General features: G+C 43.6%; 1 protein-coding gene across 1 annotated transcript in view; it reads left to right on the forward strand.

Moving 5' to 3' along the window:
- Nucleotides 1-325: 325 nt before the first annotated feature.
- The window catches only part of LAMP5 (lysosomal associated membrane protein family member 5), a 23,908-nt gene continuing 13,551 nt past the window's right edge, over nucleotides 326-10,682 (forward strand). The window contains exons 1-5 of the mRNA XM_025201876.1: nucleotides 326-374; nucleotides 538-710; nucleotides 1,558-1,689; nucleotides 2,841-2,946; nucleotides 5,711-5,899. Of these exons, the coding sequence (XP_025057661.1) occupies nucleotides 326-374; nucleotides 538-710; nucleotides 1,558-1,689; nucleotides 2,841-2,946; nucleotides 5,711-5,899 (649 nt within the window). The remainder of the gene's footprint in view (nucleotides 375-537; nucleotides 711-1,557; nucleotides 1,690-2,840; nucleotides 2,947-5,710; nucleotides 5,900-10,682) is intronic.

Consider the following 10,682-nt stretch of genomic DNA (forward strand, 5'->3'; position numbering starts at 1 on the left):
GGGGTACCTCGGACAGCTCCCGGTCCCCACTCCGCGGCAGCCTTGCCTCCCAGCCCGCCAGCACAGAGCCCGGCGCTTTCTGCTCCCGCGGCACCTGGGCTCCGCCGCGCTCCGAGCACGGGAGCATGCAGGGGAGGCACCGAGCCGCCGTCCCGGGACTGCTCTTGCTTCTGCGTGAGTACCGAGCCGTCCCCCTGCAGGGGACCGGCCGGGGCTTCCCCTGCTGCCAGTCCGCGGCAGCCTTGCCTCCCAGCCCGCCAGCACAGAGCCCGGCGCTTTCTGCTCCCGCGGCACCTGGGCTCCGCCGCGCTCCGAGCACGGGAGCATGCAGGGGAGGCACCGAGCCGCCGTCCCGGGACTGCTCTTGCTTCTGCGTGAGTACCGAGCCGTCCCCCTGCAGGGGACCGGCCGGGGCTTCCCCTGCTGCCAGGAGAGGGCTGGAGCTGGGGAGGGAGCGGGGCTGCCCGGGGAGCCGGAGTCTCGGGCAGGGCTCCCGCTTGCCCACGAGCGCGCGCGCGTGTGTGTTGTGTCCCGCAGAGGCAGCCGCCCGGGTCGTGGCGGAGCAAGAGGTGGAAAACCTCTCGGGCCTCTCCCCCAACCCCGAGAAGGACATCTTCGCCGTGAAGGAGAACGGCAAGGCGTGCCTCGTGGCAGAGTTCGCCGCCAAATTCCTCGTCCCCTACTACGTGAGGGACGCCAACTACGTGGATGTAAGGCCCCTCTCTCGCCTTGGAAGGGGGTTTATGCAGGGGCAGGGTTCTGGGTGGCATCGCCCCTCTCCCCGCTCTTGGGTCTTTGTGGTAGCAGACTACAACTCCCTGAAGGGTAGCTGCAAAGGGGATGGAATCAGGCTGTTGTCAGTGGTGGCGGATGACAGAACAAGGAGTAATGGGCTCAAGTTGGAGCAGGGGAAGTTTAGGTTAGATATTGGGGAAAACTTCTTCACTAGGACGGTAGTAAAGCATTGGAACAGGTTACCCACAGAGGTGGTGGAATCTCCATCCTTGGAGATTTTTAAGACCCAGCTTAGCAAAGCCCTGGCTGGTATGATCTAGTTGGGTTTGGTCCTGCTTGGAACAGGGGGCTGGACTAGGTGACCTCCTGAGGTCCCTTCCAATTCACTTTTTCTATGATTCTATGATCTGCCTTCCCGCTTTGCACTCCTAGGCCAAGGCAATGACAGGCAGTCCTTTGCAAAACCTTTGCACACAACTGGAAGATGGAGTGGGTTTTTGTAGGAGCCTTCACTGGTCCTGCAGAAACTTAGTCTGCAATAGCTGCTGAGAGCCAAAGGAATGGGGTGCTAGAAAGTTAGGAGCAGGAGGAATACTTGCACATGCAACTAGAGCAGTGCAAAGCAGATAGCCCTAGGGGAAACCTCACCACTTTCAAATGTGGGACACCATAGGTTCTGGCCCTTTGCATGCTACTAGTGAGAAAGATGTATTAGTTGGAGTCCATGGAAGCTCTCCCATCCCCTGCACCTGGATCTATACTGCTGTGGGTAATGCAGATTTCCTCCTTTGAGCCTGTGCCTTGTGCTGCTTGGGCATGCAGGTGATAACTGAACAAGCTGATATCCCACTTTCCCGGGGAGCAGAAATAAAAGGCAAATGTGGCACCAATGAGTCAGAACTGGAGCTCTCTTGGCTGGAAAAAGCCTACACCCTCCGGCTTTCCTTCATAAAGGTAATTCACCCCATGATTGCAGAGGGCTTATGGGCTCTTTCTTTACAGAAAAATAATATACATTCATACCCACACACACCTATACAGACAGCTAGATCTCAGATAGCACATAAATAGCACAGATATCACACACACACACACACACACATATATATATGAGCTGCCATGTACTGGGTCAGACCCTAGGTCCATCTTGCCCAGTCTCCTATGTCACACAGCGGCAGAGAGTGGATGCTGAATGAGAGAGTGAACTAGGTGTGACCAGGGTTTTTTTGGTCACTATTCCTCTCTCATTTGCAGCCTCCAGCATTTAAGATTTAGGAAATTCTAACTCAGCGGCTATATCCCTAACTCCTATGCTCAATAGCCCCTTTCCTCTGAGAATTTGTCCAATCCCCTTTTCCCCCACTTTTTTATTATAAATATGTGGTTATAAATATGATTATATGATTCAATTTTATTATTGATATGTGCTTATGGATACAATTACATGATATGATTTGATTATAGATAAGTGCTTATAGCTATTATCACATTATATGGTTTGATTGTATGGTATGAATTGATTATATATATATATACATACATTTATAGCTATGATTGCATGATACGATTTGATTTTAGATATGATTACAGATACATGTAATGAACCAATGAGATCGTATTTCAGCAAAACAAGGCTGTACTTTTTGACAGGGAGGTGAAGGGGAAACAACCGGGAAACCCATATGAGATCAATTCAGGCTCAACATTAGGAAAAACTTCTTCACAGTCAGGGTGCCCAGACTGTGGAATAAGCTCCCTCCAGAGGTGGTACAATCACCTACCCTGGAAATCTTCAAGAGGAGACTGGATGGTCACTTTGCTGGGGTCACCTGACCCCCAGTTATCTTTCCTGCTTGGTGCAGGGGGCTGGACCCAATGATCTTCCAAGGTCCCTTCTGGCCCCTTACAGTCTATGAAGCTATGCATAAGAGGCAAGAAGCCAACCCCAGCATGGCAGGTGTATTAATGATATGTGATCATTGTACAATCAAGCACTCAAGGCACAGACCTCATTCCACACCAATGGGGTGTTCATGTGGATGCCTGGAAAGCTCATTTGTTGAAATAGCTACTTTTTATTTCCCCCACCCACTCTGTCTTGGCAGGAGGGACACAACACTAGCAGAGGGCAGGAGGTTCTGTGGAAAATGAACAAGGTCCAGTTCGTGTATGACACCAGTGAGAAAACCTACTTCAAAGAAGCCGTCACTCGTAAGTGCCAGAGAGAGTGCAGTACTGGGCTTTTTCTTCACAGTTCCTGAGCAGGTTAACCTAGAATAAGTTGATGCAGTGTGTAATTAGGATTTGTCACCTACTCTAGAGAAAATGGGAAACATTGGGCTGTCTGAGGAACTCCAGGAAATTACTTATTAAAATCCAATTGCTTTTTTTTTAAAATCCTGTCATTGAAAGTACTGCTAGGAATATAGGTGGTTCTTTCAAGCACATTGGCACTGGCCCTGCCTATGAAATGCATACAGGCCTGTAGATAAAACTAGGGAAATGGGCACATTTCCCATAGGCAAGACAATCGCCTCCTTGGATTCCTTTTCTAAACATTTAATTCTGTTGTTTAAGTCCCCTGCAGTCCCCAGTGCACAGAATTCTGCCCCCTCTCTCTGCTAAGCTCAGGTCTCGTCCCCTATACTTACTTACCTTCCCCTTCCTTCTGCGTGAATCCAGCCCGTGCCCCACCAGTGGGATGTCTCGGGCCTGAGTCACCCTGTGGGCTTCATCACCCATCACCCACTCCATCCATTATTAAAGCTACAGCTTGCCTTACAGAAGGTGCTTCTTTCCTGAGTATGGCTGGCTGATACGTAGCATATCCTTATTCCTGAGTGGCATTTTATTTTATTTTATTTTATTTTTGCCTTAATTTCCTTAGGCTGTGTGTGAGGTTTATTTAAAAGATTTGGTCTAATCCCTTTACTGAGAACTAGGGTTTGCCTGTTTTTCTGCTTTCCTGATTTTGGATCAGAAGCGATGCATTGCTATTACCTTTCTAACACACCCACCTACCCACCCACAGTTTTTAATCTCCTTCCACTTCATTGTTATGTGTCTCATCTTCCTCTTTTCTAATGCCGTTTTGATGCATCTTTTTTTCTGCCCCCTCATTTTCCCTATTGTTCTTGTCCAATGAACATCTCAGTAAGATGTTACCGGGGGAGTTTCTGCACCATTTTCTTAATAATCTGAAATGCAGAGGAATTCTTTTTTTCCCCCTGTACTAATAATTACTGCTACCTGTGAATATTTTAGATCTTTTATATCCAGTTCTGTTTCCTATTTATCATTTTATCTTCTGGTAATAGATTTTTTTTCCCAAGCACCAAACCCCAGCTGTAACACCTTTTCATTTTGATTTTAAAATAATTGTAATCTTCACATCTTTTGTGGATTTTTCCCCTCAAGGGGCTACTTTGCAATGCTCCTCTTCTGTTGATGCAGACGGTGTGTTTGTAAATGGTGGGTTTATGACACAAGCCCTTGAGCTGGAATGGTGTGTAATGCACCATTTTTGTTTTACAGGAACACACATGCAATTGTTCACCATGCAAGGCTTTAACTCCTTTACATACTTAACTTTTAGGCTTGTGAGTAGCACTACTGCATTTTTGATAGGATGGGGCATTATTTTTCCAAAGGTTTGTCCCCTACCTCACTCCTGGGGCTTGATAACTGTTAGGCAGATTTCCAGAAAGCCATGACATTTCCCAGAATATTCTCATGAGAAAACAATCCAATTTCTTCTTTCCCATTTCTGCTCAGAAATGAGTCCTTTTGGCTTGGGAACTGGTGCTTTTTTACATTTAGTCATTACATTAAAAGGGTCTTGGTGTGCCTCTCACAGCTGTGTTTGTGACATACCACCCACAACCTTGGGAGTAGTTTTGCACCCTGTGGTGACTATTTTGCATGCCACCACTCCACGCTTCTGCACACACACATTAACCCTCACATGCTGAGCAAATGTAAACTGCTGTTTCCCTGCTATGTGAAACCTAATGATGAACACAAGGGCAGAAGATGATCAGAAAGCAGAAGTTATTCATCATTCCATGCTGCTGATCATGCACAGTCTTTGCTTTTGCAAATATGTTCGACTTAATGAGAAAATTCTGCTTTATAATTTCTATTTGGACAATGTTCATTTTTTATCACAAAGAAATGCATTAGCAGTAGGTTTTACCCAGCACTGAGTATCTCAAGTTGTGTCTTTTATTTTTATCCAAATACAGAGGCTAATCTTCCCAGCCTCCCTCACTGCTATCTGAGTGCAAGGGATAGGTCTGATCCAAAGCTCATGGAAGTCAGTCAAAAGGCTCTTATTGACTTCAGTGGGCTTTATACAAAAGCCAATGCATCAGCACTGCCAACATCACCAGGAATCCTGGTTTTCTCTGATAAAAAATCCGCAATATTTGGATTTAAAAAAGTAACCCCAATATCCATATTTTTCTGTGATTAAAATGAAACACCACTAATACACACACACACACACACATTAATTTTGATAATGGAAAAATGTGGATAGTGGGTTCCTTTTTTTAAATCCAAACATTGGGGATTTTTTTTTAATTAGAGAAAACCCAGATCCCTGAACATCACTTAATTAATAGGAAGAACGAGAAGTCATATCTCAGTTTTCCCTCTATGGTTGTCAACCCAATAAAGCATGTGTTCTGACCTCATAATGGTTGATGTAATGCTGTACTCAGTTTGCTCACCAGGGAGTTCCCACAATGGCACCTGGAACTTTTCCTTGCTCTGCACAATTTTCATAATAAAGTGCTGTTCCAAGGTACAGTGCAGCCCCAAGAATTGCTACTGTTTGAATAAAACAGATGAGAAAGTGAACACCAACCCATAATCCAGGCACATTTGAATGAGGCTAGATTTATGATAAGCACTGCAAAATGCCAGATTCCTGGGTCTGACTGTTCCACTGATGTTTGTGTTGTGTCAACAGCTGGGAAGCACACAGCCAACTCGCACCAACTTTCTGCCTTAGTCACCCCAGCAGGGAAGTCCTACGTATGCCAGGCTCAGCAGACCATCCACCTATACTTGAGCGATCACCAGAAATCTATAGACTTCTTGCTGTCAGAGGTCCAAATTCAGCCTTTTGACATCACTAATGATTTTGCCTTCAGTGAAGGTAAGATATACGTATCAAGGGTGTGGGGGGAGAATGGCATCAGCACCCCAGTCCATCTTGTGAACACAATTGCTTCAATGGGGACTTGGGATATATAACAAATGAAGTTTAGATTTGCTCCATGGCATTCAGCATGGCTCTTTTCCCCAAATGGACTCTATCAAGTGTTGACAAACTCACCAGATACCTCCACAGTTTTATGCACCTAATGGCTTTTCCAAACTTGGAAAGTCCTTAAGCATGTCTTTTGTTGGCCAGGCAAATGAAAACTGGTTATGTGTTGAAGATCAGAAGGTGCAATTCATGTGAGTACTCAGTTCCACTGTATCACAGCTGAGCAGCCAGCAGACAGTGCTGGCTCTTTCTGATCAGTGAAGGTGTCCAGGGAAGCAGCCAGAACCCCAGCAGCTCCTTTAAGGACTGCTTCCCCCGGTCTGAGACAATGGATTTGCCTATGCTGCAGTTCTGATACCTAGGCTTGTTTAAATCCAGCTAGGGTAGATAACAAGAGCCATGAAGATGCATTGGCAAGGGATTCAGCGTGGGCTGTACATGTCTGCTAGGGATACCTTTGCTCAGCTTTGCTCTGAGGTCAGTGTGGCTGTGTATTCACTGCAATTGTTATGCTCACTAGGTAGATTAAAGCTAGCACCAGCTTGCTTACTTGTTCTGAATTCACACCTCTGAGTGCATCATAAACAGAGCCTGACTGTGTTTGTGGGCTGTGGAGGATGTGCAGCCAAGGATCTGTGCTGAGGCGTAGCATAGGGTTATGACTAGCAGGGTGAAGGGCAGGGGCTGAGGCATCAGAAACATAATGTCCCCACCTTCTCCTGCCCATGCTACTGCTGTATTTTAGAATCATAGAATCACAGAAAATGAGGGTTGGAAGGGACCTCAGGAGGTCATCTAGTCCAACCACCTGCTCTAAGCAGGACCAGCCCTAGTTATATCATCCTGGCCAAGGCTTTGTCTGCCCGGGCCCAAAAAGCTTAAAAAACATAGTGCCCCACTGATTTTATTTCTTCATATAGTGGGGCACAATTACCTGGACATACCCTCACAATTCACTTGTGGATTTATCTCCTTAGCTCAGAACTGTTGTGGAATTAGCCTGTGGTCCAAAGAATGCCCAGAATCTAGTGAAGACGGCAGTTATCTGGAAGGGGAACTGGTTTTGTGGTTATGGCAACACAGTGGGTCTCAAGGGATCTAGGTTGAATTCCCAGGTTTGCCGGAGAGTCCCTCTGGAACCTTGGGCAGTCCCTTTGATCTCTGTGCTTACCTTCTGTATCATGGGAATAGTAATAATTTGCCACCTCATAGTGATGGTCCAAGGATAAACCACATTAGTGTCTGTAAGCTGCAGAGAGTGCTATGATAAAGCCTACAAGGAAAGAAGAGAGTCCAGATTCAGTCTAGTCTTTGGATGTTTTGGAGTAAATGAGGCAGGGAGCTGCACACTGTGTAAGGAAGATAAAAGGTAATATGGAGCAGCTGCCATTTCCATTGGACACCATCCATCTTGCTCATTGAATGAGGTAGGGCCCTTGCCACAAAATGGTATGGCATTGTTTTACAGACAACTGAACTGTAACTCAGATGCACAAGTGTGGGGAGAGAATTAGGGATGAGCAGGCAACCTTAATTTTGTCATTTTCTGATAAAGCAGTACTTCAATGTACAACCTTAATGTTCTTTTAAAGGAGGTTTATTTTAAATATGGAATAGGCTGAAATTCCTTATGCATTTTGTAAGATTTTTTATTTGTTTTGGGGTTTTTTCTTGCATTTATGTTAAAAGAAACTATACAAAAATGATTTAAAAGAACATTGTCCATGCACTATTTTTGTCTGCAGTCTTTTTTCAGAGTTTGTGCATCATGTTATTTATTTTATGAACATGTCCGTGCCTGAAGCTTAAGTTAATACTCACTGTACTAATACATAAAGGGGTAAAATCCTGGCCCCATCAAAGTCAGTGGGAGTTTTGCCATGGACTTGAATGTAGTCAGGCTTTCACCCAAGGTGTTTCTGTGGGACATGATCCAGCTATGCTTATAACTGAGGCCAAATTCCCATTATGCCAAATTCTGCTTTCAGTTACCCTGATGGACATCTGGAGTCACTCCGCTGCCTTCATTGGAGATAGTCCAGTTTTGTACCAGGTTAAATGGGGCAGATTAAATGAGTTCTAACCATTGGATATTTTGCCTGTAGCAGGATTTTAGGATAACTTCTCACAGATTCTAGCTTTGCTGGATCAATGAGCCCTGCCATTACTACTTAAAGCCCTGGAAAAAATCAAACATGTGATAGTCAAATGTGTTATTTATAACAGAAATGCTTGTGACATTTTTCAGACCTAATCTTTTAAAATGTTATACTGTGTTATTCAGCAGAAGAAAAATATCTTACGTCATAAAAAACACTTATTACCAAGCTGTAGTACTGTAGTAAGTGCTTACTACCATGAGTGCTTACTACTATGTGTCCCATTCCTGCAAATTATGTAGCAGATACATGCCATTATAAATACTGACTCAGCAGGAGGATTGCTGCATTACTCACAGTGATGCGAGAAGTGAATTGTGTAGGTTTTTCTCAGTGGGTACAAATAAAAGTTTTATGCTACAACATAGCACCATATAGTCTGCACGAGCCACATCCTTTATATAAAAAAATAATGCTGACATTTTGGAATTGGTAACATATTTACTGGTGCTATTTTCTGTCTTATCTCCTCACCTATGAATCTCTTATGGGGAGTACAATGAGATAGGCTTCAGAGAGGAGAGAAAATTATACTTAAACATATGCAAAGCTTCACTCAGTTTACGTCATCTATTTTTTCTGTCTATACATAATATCAAAACTGTAAAGCCTGATGTGTCAAAGCCTAGGGGGCAAGAAACTAAACTCTTACATTAGTAGTAAAGGGGCTTTCCTGAGTATCTGTCTGTAGTCTTGTTTTCACGGTACAGATATTAAATTGTAAGCTTACTGCTTGTCCTGAGCTTGCTATTACTCAGTTTGAGACTTAAAAACCTGCAATTGTGTGTGGAAATTCTTCCTTTAAGGGAGCAGCATAACTAAGGGGGAACTATTTTGAGGTGGTGGGGGCACAAAAATAGCTACCACTAGAGCTGGAAGCTGGTTGTGTTGCCCCCTCCATCAGTAGAGCAGTTGTTGCTGCTTTGTGCACTGATGCTTCCCCAGAGGATGGAGATAATCTGTTATACCATCATTTTGATGATAGGAAACTGCATTTTTGAAAGATATTAGTGTAATATAATAATAAGTCTATAATATAGACTTTTGCTTGTTTATTTTTCATTTTAAATGGCAAGTTCTTGATTCAGTCCTACTGGAAATTGAATTAAAGGCAGGGGGGAAAATGAGGTGGGCAGAAATGCCCAATACATTATAATTTATTCACACAGTTCTACAGTTTAACAGAAGTTTCTACCATTTATCAAATGCACATTATCAGTACACATTAGATATGTATGATGTGCAAGCGTGCGCATGCATGTATGTAGTGCACATGGGTAAGTATAAATGTTACGTTACCATTTGCTCAGGGTGTGATTTCCTGCCAGTCTTAAATTACAGTAATTAGCCTCCTCCTTTGTGGTTCATTAATTTCCCATTAGGTAAAATTTCTATTAATTATGCACAAGCCTCATAACATTTTAAAATACATTAGAAATCCAAAAGAGATGTGTAAAATCTGAAGAGAGTCTATTGTCTGTAAAGGCTTTGGTGCCATTGAATACTGAAAGCTTTGGTCTTTGTCATTTATACTCTTTCTTATGGAATAGTTCCACAACGTTTTGTAAAAAGTGAGAGTATTTTTAAACCAGCTCTATGGAAAACCTATTCTATTTCTATAATATTTTAAATCCCTTTCTCCCAACCCTCAAACATAGTTCTGTTTTTTTTAATATCTTTCCTATATTCAGCAGTAGAGCTGGTTGAATTTTTTCATTTGAAGTTTTCTTTTCCTGTGAAAAATGACCTTTTTAAAAATAAATTTCTTTCTTTTTGGAATTTTTTCATTTAAAAAAAGCACAAAAAAATAAGTCAGGGAGCAGAATATCCCAAACTGGAAAAACAAAACAATGGCTTTTTGTGTTTTCTAACTGAAATAAGATAACTTGATTTTTTTTGCAAAATATACTGTGGCAAAAATAGTGCTTACTATTTTTCAGCCAGCTTTGGTCAACATGCATTTGCCATGTAATCCTGTTTTCCTTTTCCTTGGCACTTGTCTGGGCACAAAATTTGTACCATTTCAACAGTGTTGGTATATTTAAAGCAGTACTGTTTCCCTAGAATGGACTCAGTTTCTCCAGCATAAAGGAGCTTACACTTATTAGGAGCCTGACTCCTTCAGCAAGGTGAATAACTAAGGAACAAAACAGTAGGGCTGTGTGACGCTTTCGTCGCTGATTCAATTTGGCAGAGATTTGGCCTGATTTGGTGGCCAAATCTCTGAATCCAAATCAAATCAGAGGACCCTTTAATCTTTTTTAATTGAATCTGAACCCTTCTAATCAATTTGGAGAGATTCAAAAAGATTTGGCGATTTGGCCATAGACACAGCTTTAAATGTTTTTTCTACATACCTCAAGGTAGCAGGCGGCTTGTGAACACTGTGATGCGGGGCAGATGGAGCATCCCACAGAAGCATGGGGGGTGGGCCCCGACATGCTCGGCAGCAGACCTGGAAGTGGATCAGAAGCACGGTGCTTCCTGGATCCGGGGGGGGGAGGGGAGGG

The sequence above is a fragment of the Alligator sinensis genome, unplaced genomic scaffold, assembly GCF_000455745.1.
Source record: "Alligator sinensis unplaced genomic scaffold, ASM45574v1 scaffold140_1, whole genome shotgun sequence".
Classification (NCBI taxonomy): domain Eukaryota; kingdom Metazoa; phylum Chordata; order Crocodylia; family Alligatoridae; genus Alligator; species Alligator sinensis.